General features: G+C 47.8%; 2 protein-coding genes across 4 annotated transcripts in view; one reads left to right on the top strand and one right to left on the bottom strand.

Annotated features, from left to right (window-relative positions):
- VIPAS39 (VPS33B interacting protein, apical-basolateral polarity regulator, spe-39 homolog) overlaps nucleotides 1-7087 on the bottom strand; it is a 29140-nt gene extending 22053 nt beyond the window's left edge. The window contains exons 1-5 of the mRNA XM_006134820.5: nucleotides 6541-7087; nucleotides 4886-4985; nucleotides 3085-3228; nucleotides 904-942; nucleotides 355-419 (exon numbers count right to left, since the gene is read on the bottom strand). Coding sequence (XP_006134882.3) covers nucleotides 355-419; nucleotides 904-942; nucleotides 3085-3228; nucleotides 4886-4985; nucleotides 6541-6633 — 441 coding nt within the window. The 5' untranslated portion in view covers nucleotides 6634-7087. The remainder of the gene's footprint in view (nucleotides 1-354; nucleotides 420-903; nucleotides 943-3084; nucleotides 3229-4885; nucleotides 4986-6540) is intronic.
- Nucleotides 7088-7216: 129 nt separating this feature from the next.
- On the top strand, nucleotides 7217-14312 carry AHSA1 (activator of HSP90 ATPase activity 1). 3 transcript variants are annotated; one of them, XM_006134818.5, is made up of 9 exons: nucleotides 7366-7503; nucleotides 7882-8072; nucleotides 8287-8369; nucleotides 9103-9220; nucleotides 10060-10148; nucleotides 10537-10671; nucleotides 11671-11772; nucleotides 13317-13368; nucleotides 13901-14312. In XM_006134818.5, the coding sequence occupies exons 1-9, from the start codon at nucleotides 7424-7426 to the stop codon at nucleotides 14071-14073; spliced, it is 1023 nt and encodes a 340-aa protein (XP_006134880.1). In that variant the 5' UTR covers nucleotides 7366-7423; the 3' UTR covers nucleotides 14074-14312. The 3 variants fall into 3 exon arrangements, with proteins under 3 accessions (XP_089634534.1, XP_006134880.1, XP_025046346.1); XM_089778408.1 differs by lacking the exons at nucleotides 7366-7503; nucleotides 8287-8369 and adding an exon at nucleotides 7217-7359; XM_025190561.3 differs by lacking the exons at nucleotides 7366-7503; nucleotides 8287-8369 and adding an exon at nucleotides 7627-7744.
- The last annotated feature ends 463 nt before the right edge of the window (nucleotides 14313-14775 follow it).

The raw sequence follows: 14775 nt of genomic DNA, 5'->3' as shown, positions 1-14775 counted from the left end.
ATAGGAGGAATGAAGCCACTGACAATGCTGGGGCTGCATGTTGGTGGGGAAAGGGGCTTTCAGGCATTTCAAGCATTAATAAGTGCCCATTTCTATAAGATGACAGATAACTCCATCACCACACACTCACCTTTAGTGTAAATGTTGTGATGTCTGAGGCTATACTTGAGTTATTGCTGAAGGGATTCCTGCAGGCCAGAACCAGGATTGTACATCTCACCTTCACCCTCCCAGTTCCTGCATTGCCCTCTGCTAGCTAAACTGGGACTGGTCACTCACAGCTTCCACTGCACATGACCTTTGCAGTTCACTTCTCTGACCCTGGGATTAGGAATGTGAACATGAGCCACCCACCTTGTATTCTGCCTTCGGTCTGCGCAGCTCTGGAGCGTAGCTTTTAACTCCTGTATCGGAGAGTGCTTGGCAGGAGGTGGGGGGAAGAAGAGGGATAACACACTGAATAGCACGTCTGGGATCCTGATTCACATCAACCTCTCTGTATTTCCCTGGTCTAAGCTTCTCCCCAGCACAGGTTTTTTATTAAAAGGCCCACGGATTGAGTAGTAAACCCTGGGTTTGCCTTATGGACTGAGAGGAGCCCACATTTCCATGAACTGCATGAGTACGAGAATGTCTGGCTAGAGGCCCCTTCCAAGCCACAGAAGGCTCTATACAGCAAGGTTATTTTCTATAAAGGAGGCAGCATAATAAATGATGAGCATGTGGAAAAGAGTTAGGAGATACTAGTGTGCCTCAGTTTCCTCACCTGTAACACAGGGAAGATATACTGACCCAGCTAGCCAAAGAGCTTTGAACTCTGTGGGCAGAAATCTCCTAAGTATCAAGTACTAGCTATCCCTTCTCCGCACCCTGCCCAGAAAGGAATAAAACCTGCTTCCTTACCATCGGAAAGGGACTGAAAACTTCCAAGTTTGTTTCTTCCTAAAAAAAAAATTAAAAAAAAAAATCAAACAAGCAATAGTGACAGATTTTCAACTGTCTTTCCCCAGGCACCACCTCTCACCAAGGGAAGGCAGCACTGCACTCCAAGTGGGCATCCTAGGCTAAGTCTACCCAACAGACCAAGCCTATGGGAAACGAATGGAGGGTATCAGCCAATTAGTAGTGGGTATCTGTCCACATCACACAGGCCAACTGCAAAACTGGCACTCACTGAGCTCTAGTTCCCAGAGAAGACAAGGGCTAAGGGGGCTATGGAGCTTCAAGTCCATCTCACCCCTAAAGAGGTCCACTCCACATCACCAAGGAACACGGGCCACACAGTGTGCCTACGCTGTGATGACAGAGAGGTCTTCAGTCTCCAGGGCTATGATTTCAGCACGCACCTTTCACCAACACTAAGTCAGTCAACATACAAGAACAGAAGCAGAGAGAACACATGCCACATGTGGAGAAGTTAGAGAGAGCAAATTCAGCTTTGGAAGCAAGCTTGTTCCCATGCTGGAGAGACAACAATGCTGAGCCACATGACTCTTCCTCGGCCAGCTGGATGATGTCTGGCAATCCCAAAGTGAAGTCACTAGCTCCATCTCCACATGCAACAGTAGAAGGTATTTCAGCCCCAGGAGAAAGGCATTAGTCTGCTCTCTCTGTGACAAAGATGATTAAGTGCAGCCCAAGACAGTCCTAAATAGCCTGTTTTCATCTACAGCACAAATGGGTGACTGCTGAAGACTAGAGCTCCAAGCATGCCACGCTCCACTTTGGTCCAAACTGCTTTGTTATTCCACTGAGCATAGCATGCTAGATGATATATGTAGTAAGATAAATGCCTAAAACATAAGCCCTTGTAGCACTGGCCTGAGGCCTGGCTAACATAGGGCAAAACTAAGGTGTGAGCAAGAGGAAGGCCCCAGACCACAGAACGTGGCATGAACAGGCTGAGTGTGCAAAACACTAATTGGTGCTAGGTACTGACTGCAGAACAATAATTAGTACTGGTCTTAAGTGGAAAGCACATGATACCACTAACTCTAAAAAAAGACCTTGGTACCCACTCCTCACACATACAGAGCCTGGTTCAAGAAAGGGTCTAAAATGACAGCATGAGGGAAAGAGATGATCTAATCAAACCATGAGGTACAGGGGTGATGAGTGGTATCTAAATAGCATTGGGGGTGGTAGCCTGACAACATCAGCAGTGAGGTGTGATTTGTTGTACCTATATATAAGGTGGTGTCGTGGGGGGGGGGGGGGGGGGGGAAATCTTTGTATGACCTAGGGGGCAGTGGAAATTTCCCACCGACAGAGTCATTCCACTGTGGCAAGTACATATATGCAGGGTTCAGTAGAGTCTACTGACAACTATTACTGTACTTCGCTTAACAATAAACCTGGACGGGCACCTTCATCCTTATACGGTTTGTGGTCTCTGGGGGTCTCTCTTGGGGTCTGCTGTGGAGACTAAGTGCACAAGTTGACACGGCACACATCATTGAGCACACACGCAAGCAGCCTTCTGGTTATCATCATCGATGGAGCCAGAGACCTGAGAGGACACCTCGGTAGTAAATCCCGTCCACCTCCTGAATAACTGCCAATACAGTCTACACAGCCTGCCCTCCTCTATTAAAAGGAGGGATGCTAATGTGAGGTGGAGGGGACAATTGGGTCAGTGGCCCTGGATCCCAGTGATTTAAAATGGCCTAGGGCTCCCAGCCACTACCATGACTGTAGCAGCAGCTGGAGTCCCCGGCTCTTTAAATTACTGCTGAAGCCCTATATGGCTCAGTCCAGGCTGCACTGAGGGCTAGCTGAGGAGTGGCTAGCCTCTAGCCCTGCCAACCCCTCCACACACCCACACACACACCCAGCCCAGCAAAATCTGTCACCAGCTCTAAAGGAAAGAGATTTCAGTCTCTCTCCAGAGATGATGCATAAAATGACCCCATATACATCTCTCTCCCCACCACATCACTGCTGCTTCTCTCCACTTAATACAAATCAGTTGTGCCAAGTGGCTAATGCTGCCTATGGCTGGCCAGAGACCAGGCACTCCCTGGTTTGGGATACACACCCAGAAACTAGACTCCTCTCTGATGCACTCACAGTAGAGGACTTTACCTTTGAAGAAACTGCTGAGGGAGTAAGAGGAGGCTTGCTTGGGTAAGGTTGCATGGGTAGAAGAACCCTTCTGAACGCCTGAGTCTCTCCCCTCAGGAGCATTAGAGCTGCTGGAGGCTGTCTCTCTGATGGACCAGGAAATACCTACAGAGAGAGAGAACAACCCTTGTAATTCACAGAGAAAACAGAACACCAAAGTCTTTACTGAAAAATTCTAGAATGGAAGAAGCATATGTCCTCAACAATTTTGGTTCTGGTACATTCTAAACATTCTGTCTCTGTATTTACCTCCCTGTATCAAATGGATATAGCACTCAGCATATAGTTTCCTAAACTTGATCTTGATTAGTGCTTCACAGTAGCCTAACCCTGCCCTGCCGTCACACTCCTGCATCTGATAGACATCTAATAGGCCACTCACATCCCTATTTTGAACAACTGGCACAGCAGAAGAACAGTGAGCCAGACAGTGAAAATGGGTGGTGGTGCGAAGAGGCTGGCTGGGACCATATAAAATATGACATTAAAAAAAAAGCTGTAGTCCAAGATTAGATGAGTCATCTCTGTGAAAAGAGCCTGCTGGTGGGCCCAATGTAGCCAGACAGGAAAAGCACCCCTCTGCTCTACTCTCTCCCCCTCTGACATCCTTGGGAGAGAGAATCCTTGAGAGCGAAACTCTGTCTTCAAAGGCTCTAGGGCCTCCAGAGGTGCTGGAATAACAATGGCCCTGGATACTAGACAGGAACCAGATAATAACGGCAATTGGGCCAGCAGGTGATCGGGGCCTTGGGCTACCTTTGGCTGGTACCAGTATTGATAAGCCTACACACGCTGTCCCAGAAGAGGAATCTGCCGCCCCATCAGAAAAAGGATGTCTGGCCCTAATGATTTAGTTACCTCCACCTCACAGGTGCAAATTAAGCTTTGGACCCCCTGTGGGAATGGGCACCACAAAGACGTTCCCACTTAATTGGCATTTTAATGACAAGAGAAGCATCTATGTGACCACAGAGGTATAAAGTGGGGTCCCTGTGCCCCCCACTAATTGGAGATCCACCCATATACCTCCTGGTCAGGCGGTCTTGGACCCCCGAGACTTTAGGGATGCCTTCATTTCGTACTGACTGCTTCCCATTGGGATTGACAGAAATGCTGGCTTCGTCGGAGTAAAGATTGCAGTGGTGAGAATATACCTGCTAGGTGTCTGGTTTTGCACGCATTTAATAAGAGCTCAGAGAACCAAAAGGGTTTCATGATACCTGAAAGTGACTTTTATTGTAATTTCTGTCTTGTCCTTTTATAGTGGCTGTGTTATCTGTAACACTGCAACTTGTACCTCAAACACCAGATCAATCTATCAATCATCACACTAAACCTTGCAGCATTGTTGAAAAAGTCCTGCAGGAAGTGACATAAAAGTGGGGGACAGCATAGTAGGTTCTCAGTCATACTTCTGGAAGTTCCTTTACTTAAGCTTGGTGAATGGCAGGCTTGATGGATAAAGTCTATGGCTGCCGGCCTGTGCTAGATTCTGAGAGGGGACAGTGGAATTCATACCACTTACATAAATGGAAAGAATACAAAAGGAGAAACCTAAAGGCCTCATCTCATTCTTTTTCTTAATGGGCACAGGCAGATACAACTTTACAGGAAAAAATGGAAATTAGGATGACTAGACTCAGCATTCCTGGGGAAGGGATCTGACTTTGGAGTATGAGAAACAGCTACATACAGATCCAGACAGGAAGGTTTTCCACACACTTTCCCTCCCAAGATAACTTTCAGATACCCTTCAACTTACTACCCACTGGCTCTCCACTCCAGCTGAACTTCTCAAGGTCGTCGTTATCATCATCCACAATGTCTCGAAGGCTGTTCACTGCCCGCTTGGACTCCTTTAGCTAAGGACAAACAAAAGGCTAGGATGAAGACAATCTCTGTTCCATTCAGATAGTCAGAGGCTTTACTAAACCCACTCCCATCCAAACAAACTTACTCACAATTTTACATATGCTTTCTCTCACCCACAGTTCAGAGCCCAGTGGAAGATGTTCTACACTTATGCACCAAGGCAACTGGCCAACAATCAGCCCCTTTCCACCGAATATATAGAAGCTGAGGACTATGAATACCTAAAGAGTCAGTTATAAACATCTTAAATTAGTAGGAGGTGCAGGTAGGGGATCACTGGAAAGGTCATTTGCCCTCATTGTATTATAAGATCTCAGATTTTCCCTACAGGCCTACTACCAAGAGATCTTAAGTATCTCCACCCAGACAATCAGAAGATAAAACCAAGAAATCTGTCTCATCTCTTTTTTTCCCCAGCAATATCAAATCAATTAGTAGAGCTCATTAAAAAGTTAGTTCTGAAATTTTAAATTCATTTAGTGTCAAGCACAGGAGCCTCTTGATAATTCTGAAGGACTCGGGACTTATCATCTATTCTCAGGGATTCTAGGGTGAGAGGAAATTTCAGATAAACTCATCCAATTTGCAGAACCTCTGCTAAAATGGCCAAGGAGACCAAAGCTACTACAAGTGTTCTCGCACAATGGACACAAAACTATTAGGAAACAAACTGAGATTCAACAACCCCCTCAATTAATTTTCAAAAGAAAAATATATAGTAATTGTGGTGTTTTCTGCTTATTTCCCCTCCTAGTAACATTACATAGATCCACCAAGATTTATAGAGAAATTGAGAAAGAATGAAGGAAACAATGTTTTATGCCCTCCAGAGTGCCTGTTTCTTCTCATGGGTCTTGTTCAGCTTCTTTCAAACAGAAAGAGAGGTGGGCAGAGGAGAAGAGCTAATTGTATGCATGGGAGCTATTAACCATCTGGATTTCTCCATTCTAGGGATGGTAGAGTGTAACTAACCTTTTAACAGATAAGCATCAGCATACACTCAGCCTGCTCTACAGGAGGCAGCTTTGCTGCAGCAGAGCAGGGAGGCCTCCTTCCCAGGACCAGAGCTGCCAGCTGAGGGGCTAGGAAAGGATTCCCTACCACAGAGAAGCCACCTTTTGGGGAGCTGTGCAACCAGCCCCTGCTGGCTCTGCACTCAGAGGGGTGGCTTTGCTGCAGCAGTGAAGCTTCCTCCCTGAAAGCCCAGTGGGAAAAAGCTACCCACTGCGCTCCCAAAGAGGAGGCTTTGCTGCAGCAGCTGAGCCACCTCACTGGGAGTGGAGCCAGTAGCCCCTGTGGCTTGGCTCCTGGGGAGGAGGCTTCCTCCACCACTCCCAGGGAGGCTTCACTGCAGGCTCTGCAGTATAAAACGTATGTAACCTTTATACCGCAGAGCCCACAGCGTGTAAGTGCTGAGATTTTCAGCAGTTTTAAGATTATCTATTTAACGGACTTTTAATATCCCTACTCCATTCACCAACCTTTGGAAGAAAGGGGCGAGTCTCTAGGCTTTTATCAACCTACTATGCAGCCTGAAGACTGTACCTGGGAGAGCTCATCATCGTCATCATCAAATGTGAAGGCTTTACACTTGGAGCTGTGCCAATACTCCTCCTCGTCAACTTTCATCCTGTTCATCTGGAAAAGCAGCCAAAGAGAAACGCACGGGCTAAGCGACAGGCAAATCTCCCCAGGCTGGGTCACAGAGAGCACTTCAGGGCCTAGGCCCGACGGGGGGAGGCTTTTAGGGGACCGCAGCGGCGGCCAGAGGAGAAGGGAAGGGTGGGAGGCGAGGCCGGGGCGGAGCGGATAAGCCGCGGTCCGACCGGCACTGTAGGGCCAGCTGAGCCAGAGACAGACACCAGGCTTAGCCCTCCAAGGCCGGGGCGGCGGCACCAGCGAGCACCGGGGCCACGCAAGTCCCTCCCTTGGCCCAGAGGAAAGGGACTCGGCGGCCCGCGGATGCTCACGGCTCCTCCCGCCTGCCCTCCTACGAGAAGGGCAGGGAGTCCGCGCAGAGCACCATGGGATGTGTAGTTTCCGCCTTGTGCCCGAGTCCTCTGTCCGCGCAGATGTGGACTACAAGTCCCAAGAAGCCTCGTGAGAACCCGGCTTGGCTTTGGCAATTCCGCTACACGGCGGTGGCAGAGACAAAATTATTCCGCCGCAAGTGGCGGCAAGCGAAGAGCTGAGAGAACTCGGGCGCGGAGCATGCTGAGTGGAGAGCGACGCTGACTGACAGAGGGAGAACGCCCCGACAAAGGCGGAACCAAAGTGCCGAGTCCCTGCCCCGGCCGGGCCGTCTCGGGGACCGGAAGGATTGTGCCGGTGGCGGAAGTCGGGAGGCGGGCGCCGGCGGTTCTAGTAGGTTCCATAGGCTGGCCGTGCGGAGGAGCCTGGCTCGGCGGCGGCGCGTTCGGAGGCTCCGATGGCCAAGTGGGGGGAGGGTGACCCGCGCTGGATCGTGGAGCAGCGCGCGGACGCCACCAATGTGAACAACTGGCACTGGTGAGAGCCGCGCCAGGCCCGGCCCGTGAGCCGCGGGGGGTGGGGTCTGTTCCCAGGCCTGGGCAGCAAGTCACCGGCCGCTCCGCGGGCACGGCACATGCGCGCACCCCGGCGCCCGGCCAGTCTGTGGGGCGCGGCAGGGGGCGTCCCTGAGCATGTTCCTGAGCGTCCGTGTCCGGTCGCGGGGAATCGGGCCGGGCAGGGAATGATGCAGGGCACGTCCTGAGGCCGAGGGAAAGAGGTTGGGCAGGGAAGGGAAAAGAGCGGAAATGTTAGAAATGTGGCTTGTGTTCAAGCACAGAAACGCCACAGGCCGGGGACCAGACCTGGCTACAGCCTGTTTTCCAAAGCCCACTCACGCCCCTCTGACCTTCACAGGACTGAACGGGATGCCTCTAATTGGTCTACAGAGAAGCTGAAAGGTCTGTTTCTGGCTGTGAAAGTGGAGGATGAGGAGGGGACCTGTGAAGTGACAGAAGTGAGTAAGCTGGATGGAGAAGCCTCCATCAACAACCGCAAAGGGAAGCTAATATTTTTCTATGAGTGGAATATCAAGCTGGCATGGACAGGTGAGTTATATTTAGTCTGTTTTTGCTCAGGGCCAAGGTCTAGCACAGGGTTATGGACAGTGTTTTCCAAGGCTTTCCTGAAAGGGTTACTGTGGTTTTGAGAGAAAAGTCCCTTTCCTGAGAAATTATATGGAGTTGCCCTTGTGCGGCAATGAGAGCAAGGAAAGGTAAACTGAACAAACCTTTCTAATTAGAGTATAATTGCTCTCTACAGGCACCTCAAAGTCGGGAGTGAAGTATAAGGGGCATGTGGAGATTCCCAACCTCTCCGATGAAAATGATGTTGATGAAGTTGAGGTAAGCACAGTTATGGCTAATACTGCTGACTGTGCCACTTCATTACAAAAGGGTCTCAAAGCACAGAACAGTCCCATCTTAACTCCCAAAAGTAACCCTATAAGGGTGAAGCCTTTCATTGTTCTCTGGTAGACTACTTAGGTTCATCCTGCACCTCTACCAGAAAAGCAGCAAGAGTGGGGACCTTTTTTGGGTGAGGAGCCGCTGGCCCACAGAAAAGAATCAGTTGCGGGCTGCACACAAGTGAGAAACAAAAAACCCTTATTGACATGGCCCCTCACTGAGGAGAAAGACACTCCCCACATTCCTCTCATACACCAGAGTCTAGGCTAGAACACTGTGCCCTCCAGCCCTGCGGTGAGGGGGGCTGGAGTGCCAGTGCAGGCTCCCCAATGCTGGGGGGGGGCTCTGAACTTCAGGGGTTGCATCCAACCCCTGGGCCTGAGGTTCCCTGCCCCTGGCTTTTAAAGGGCTCTGTTTTTTTATGCTGGTTTTCGGTTTTTTTGGTTAGAACTGGATCCATGGTAGTTCTACACAGTCAAATAGGTGCATAAGTTACTGTGAACTGGTAGCACATGAGACAGAGAGTTATTAAAAGGGTATAAAAGTTCCTTCAACAGCTTCTTCTGAAAATGCTTTTCAGGCTGAAGCATTAGTTCTGATGCTAAATCTAATCTTAAAAGGACCATGTGAATGTGGTTTTGTTTACCAAGCCCATGTCTATTTTACTTAGATTTCCGTCAGTCTTGCCAAAGATGAGCCTGACACCAACTTGATGGCCTTGATGAAGCAAGAGGGCACACAAGAGATCAGGAATGCAATGAGCACTTATATCAGCACGCTCAAAACAGGTACATATTAAGGAGGGAGAACTCTCCTGTAGCTGCTAAATAGCTACTGCGGTGGAAGCAATTCTCCCTCCAGTTCTTCAGTGCGAGTAGCAGGAACTACAGCAGTAGTTACCTTTTCATCGCTGCACTTCAATTAGATGACCTGGGGAAGGAAGCTTGTTTGGAGTAAATTGATCCCTGAGCTCTCTAGCTTACCTTAATACCTATATCCATTTGTACGTCCATTATCCTGGGGGGGGGGGGGGGAGAGGATCGTCTGTGGATGTTCACAGCACTGTGTAAAGCTAAGCATATCCATTCTGAGTTGAAGCACAGCTGTAGAGAAGATGAACACAGTACAACTGTTTGGGAGAGATTCTCTGAGGTAACAGCAACAGACCTTATTTTGGTAGGGTGGAGTTTTTTCAATTTGTCAAAGTATTTGGTGTCTTTAGTATATATAATTGTCATTGACTGTTCTGGGTCATTAGTTGTCTGTTTGTTTTTTCCAAGATACTAATGAGAGAGACTATCTAGTTCTAGATGGATTTGAACTGAACTTAAAACTTGAGATTTTTGTAGTAATTTTTTAAATCATTAGTCCTTTTTTATAGACTTAGCACACTAACAACACACAGAATTTCCATCTCCCTAAAATGGGTGCTCCTGCACTCTTAATGGGTTTTTGCATCCTTCTCCCAGTTCACATTAGGCACTCAGTTGTGTTCAGTGAAATCTCTCCAGGCATGACCTTATCTCAGAGTCAGGCCTTTTAGCAGTGTGTGCGCCTACATCATTTTGAGCAGCTAAAACATTGACCTGATTTTTGTTACATTCACTGCATGTTTCTGTCTTTTCAGAGTTCACTCAAGGCATGATTTTACCCACAGTCAATGGGGAGCAAATGGAGCCAGTTCCTCAGCTGGCATGTAGAGCAGAGGACCACAAGGTAAATAAAACACCCCATAGATAGTTCTGGAGAGAAGCCCAGCATGTTGGGTGTATGTGCTGTATATGTAGGTCAAGCTGCCTACTTAGATTCTATGGTATCTTACGCAGTGGATGCAGTCTGTAATTGCTATCTGGGTGTTTAAATTTGTAATGTAGGATGCCCCTGAATTAAAATCTAGTATACTCAGTAATAAGATTGTGTTAAATTTTGTTGTTGCTCCATGAAGCGTGATAGCTCCTAAATTAATTTGCAAAGATCCTCATTCTTGTTCTTTAAGTGTATGACAAATTGCATTTATTGGAATGTTCTGGGAAATAAGATGCTTATAAAGTGCTGTGTAAGCCTTACGCATATATTTCAATACTGCTTCTTGATGTTTCCTTAGACCGCTGCTAGTACTGTCACTGCAGCACCTCAGTCTAAATCCATAGGAGTCAAGATTCCCACCTGTAAGATCAGTTTGAAGGACCTTTTCTTAACATCTCCTGAGGAACTCTACAGAGTGTTCACTACACAGGAGGTAAACCAGCATGGTTGGGGAAGTGGTCCCAGAGGACTTGGGAATAGTTCACTTCTGCACGTAGAACAGCATAGACTGGAGCAGCTCAAGAGTGATTTGGCAGCAAATGCCTGGGAGAGACCTTCCTACTCACAAACCACTTAGCATGGACCTTCTTGCTAACTCAGCAGTAGAGGGGGCAATATCCTGGACTCCTGAAAATAATAATTAAGTATTTAGTCTGATGATTCTCTATAGGCCAACTAAAGCAGGATCCTGTGCTGGAGATGGCTGAAGTCCAGCTGGAGCAGCCCCAAGCTCCCTACTGCTGACTCCCAGACTCTGTTTGCAACAAGCCCTCTGTGGGACTGGAGCAACTCCCTGCCCACAGTAGGCAGAAGCTGCTCCAGCCCTCCTTTTTACTAGTTAACTGAAATTGGTAAGCATTACCCATTTAGGGTGAGGCTTATCAGGTAACAGGTTAACCTCTCATATCCCTAGTGTGTGTAGGCCTTGGTGCCCATGTGTGTCTCCCTCAAAGTCAGGCTTTACTTGGGAGGTCACATGACAATGTCTTGAGTAATGTTACATGCACTTAAGAAAAACTGATAGGACGGGCATAATAAGAGGTAGGGGCCCTCTGTAGATCTGGCATATTTCTCATCCAGTGAGAAGCAGGTAAAACACTTAGTCAGTGGAGTGCTCGCATGACATGGCTCAGGGCTCAAACACTGTTTTCCTGGTTTGAAGGGAGCTTTCCCTTGGTTTGCATCCCCCTGGGACTTTTCAGAAATGGGTGACACTGCTTCCTTCCCAATCCTCAAAATGAAGACCCTAAGCTTTGAGACAAACACTTACTCCAGAGTGTCCAGTGTTCTGCTGCTGGGGTGGGAGGCAAAAGGCAGTAGCAACTCCCCTGCCAGCAGGTTTCAGAGCAGCTGATGCAGGTTGTGGGGAGAAGGTTGTGATGATTCCAGTCACATAAGTCCTGCACTGGTCACAAGGCCTGTCTTTCTGCAGATGGTCCAGGCTTTTACTCATGCGCCGGCAATCATAGAAGCTGATAAAGGAGGGGAATTCCACTTGCTAGAAGGCAGCGTCAGCGGCAAGTTTGTTGATCTAGTGAGTACCAGCCCATGCATCTGTATCTTGTTCAGAAGGAGCCTTAATGGCCAGGTCATACCTTCCTTGCAGTCTTTTATCAGTCTGCCTTGCACCTCGTCCTTATAGCCCTGCACTAATGTAAACATTTGACTCTGCATCCAAGATGGCAAACAGTACAATGCCATCTTGGATGCAGAGCCAAATTTCACCTGGGTATACAGATCTGTTGATATCTTCACTGGTGTAGATATCAACAGATTTGCAGGGCTCTACTTATCTTCCTAACGACTTCCCTGATTGAAACTCCTTTCCTCATGACTTCCATGCTCATACAGTCATCCTTGTGAATTAAGTATCAGGGGGTAGCAGTGAGGAGTCCTATGGCACCTTATAGACTAACTGAAGTGTAGGAGCATAAGCTTTTGTGGACAAAGACCCACTTTGTCAGATGCATCTGACGAAGTGGGTCTTTGCCCACGAAAGCTTATGCTCCTACACTTCAGTTAGTCTGTAAGGTGCCCCAGGACTCCTCGCCGTTTGTGAATTAAGGCATTCATGTCTGGGAGGCAGGAAATCAGACTTCTATTCCTGGCTCTGAGAGACCTTGGACAAGTTCAAGTCCAAAGTCAAGTCACTCTTCCCACTCATTGTCTGTCTTGTTTCTGTAGAGTGCACATTTTTTGTGCTAGGGACTCTGTCTCATTATATTAGTACAGTTTTCAGCATAATGGGGCTCAGATCTCAGGGCTTCATTATAGTAACCCCTAATATATAAATGGAAGTGGACCATTCAAAACTCAATTTCCCTAAAGTTTGTATGTGGGGGACAAAATACTTTGACTCAGTGTTGTGGTAGCAATAGTGTTCCTCTTGCTCAGTGCTTCAGCCTAATGGGGCCTAGTGTTCACATAAAAGGATAAAGAAACTCTGTATCCTTCTCCCTCTACTTTCACATCCTGTGAGTCTCTGGTGCTTCTTCTAGTCATGCTCCATTCTGGGCATTGATAATATGGAATGAAGTGAGATTGGCAGGACAGATGGCTGCTGTGATGTATTGGGGATTGTATTCAGTCCTGTAGTTACTGTATTCACTTGGTTTGCTTTGCTGTGTTGTACGTGATACTACTGTCCTGTAGAAACTGTGTGTGCCTCAGTTTCCCTGGGCACTACAAGACTCAGCATGACTCGCTGTGGAAGTATGTTCAGTCTTTCACATCCCGAGAACCACGTGACAGCAAATAACACCATGCCCAGGAATCTGAACAAAGGAGGAGGCAGGGCTTCCTAGAGAACTGGGACCAGTTGCTGGGTGAGAGTTTAGTTTTTAAGCTCACTTAGGGAAAAGGGAATGCAGCTGGCCTGGGTAGGGGCTCTGGGTTCCCCTATACCCAAAATGGAGTGTAGTGACTGTTCCTGGTTCCTGTAACAACAAACCTGTGCTACACTATGTCCCTGTGAACCAATAAACCTTCTGTTATACTTGCTGGCTGAGTCTTACATCTGACTGCAGATGAGGGAGCAGGGCCTGGTGACTCCTCCTTTGTTCTTTTCTCTTTACATAGGTCCCTGAGAAGCAGATTGTTATGAAGTGGAGATTTAAATCTTGGCCAGCTGGTAGGTAACTGGACTGCAGTGTTCTAACCCTTGCCTATAACTGAATGAATCTTACCTTCACCCACTGGGTGCTTTGACTGGGGGTGGGGAGGACAATTCTCTACTCTGCACTAATATCTGCTTGGAGATTAACAGTCCACAGTGACCTCAGGTCTCTCAGTTGAATGAGTCTGGATGTTGCATGTTGCCTCTGGGGCAAATGGGTGGACAGGGAACATTGCAAAAGCACTGTGCTCTGCCTTGAAGCTATTGCTGCAACCTCTCTGGCAGGCTTGCAAACAGTGTTAAGAGTGATACTCCCTCTTCTTCTGCCTGGAAGGAAAGCAGCTGGCATGGAAGATATTAAAGCGGTTGAGCAACAAGGGAAGGTTGTGGAAGGACTTCACAGTACTCAGAAGGATCCAGTGCCTTCTGGTTATAGGACAGGGATACTGATCTCTACAGCAATGTTGGGTCGATATGTAGCTGTCTTGTTCATAGCTTGTGCCTTACAGCACAGTGATAATACAGGGATTTCCTTTGGTTCTTCCAGGGCACTTTGCAGTTGTTACCTTGAACTTCACTGACAAAGGCGGTGAGACAGAAGTGCATTTGGAGGGGAAGGGCATCCCTTCCAGCGAGGAGGAGACAACAAAACAAGGCTGGCAACGCTACTACTTTGAGGGCATTAAACAGACGTTTGGCTATGGTGCCCGCTTGTTTTAACATCAGCTGCTGGGAGAGTTTGTAGCGGAAGATTCTGCTGTGTGGACTGAGTTGCTTCTTGTCTGTTCCTTTCTTTTTTGGTGCCACTGCTGTGAAGAGTGGAATGAGGAATGCCACTGAGCAGTGCTATTTCTACCCCTTTAACTGCTTTGTGCATGCCTCCTGCCACAAGGGGTCAATGAGGGGTTCTCTTACATGTACATACTTCAATTGCTAAATAAACATAACTTAAAAAACAAGGGAGATTTTTATGGCTGACTGTGAAATCAGGGTTTTGAGCCAGATTGTGTTCGGAATGTATCCAAAAATGTGCTGCTCGCAGAGAGGAGCACTAGCCTTGGCAGGAGTTACTTGATAGTGCTTTAGGAGTGGAGACAAGCCTCACAGCAAGGCTACATCTACACTGGCCCCTTTTCCTGAAGGGGCATGTTAATTTCACCTATCGTAGTAGGGAAATCCACGGAGGATTTAAATATCCCCCGGGGCATTTAAATAAAAATGTCCGCCGCTTTTTTCCGGCTTTTAAAAAAGCCGGAAAAGAGCATCTACACTGACCCCGATCCTCCGGAAAAAGCGCCCTTTTCTGGAGGCTCTTATTCCTACTTCAAAGTAGGAATAAGAGCCTCTGGAAAAGGGCGCTTTTTCCGGAGGATCGGGGCCAGTGTAGACGCTCTTTTCTAAAAGGCGGAAAAAAGCGGCGGA

The sequence above is a fragment of the Pelodiscus sinensis genome, chromosome 5, assembly GCF_052426305.1.
Source record: "Pelodiscus sinensis isolate ZL-2025 chromosome 5, ASM5242630v1, whole genome shotgun sequence".
NCBI classification, from domain to species: Eukaryota; Metazoa; Chordata; order Testudines; family Trionychidae; genus Pelodiscus; species Pelodiscus sinensis.
The sequence above is the reverse complement of the archived record's forward strand: the minus strand, read 5'-3'. Positions and strand labels throughout refer to the sequence as shown.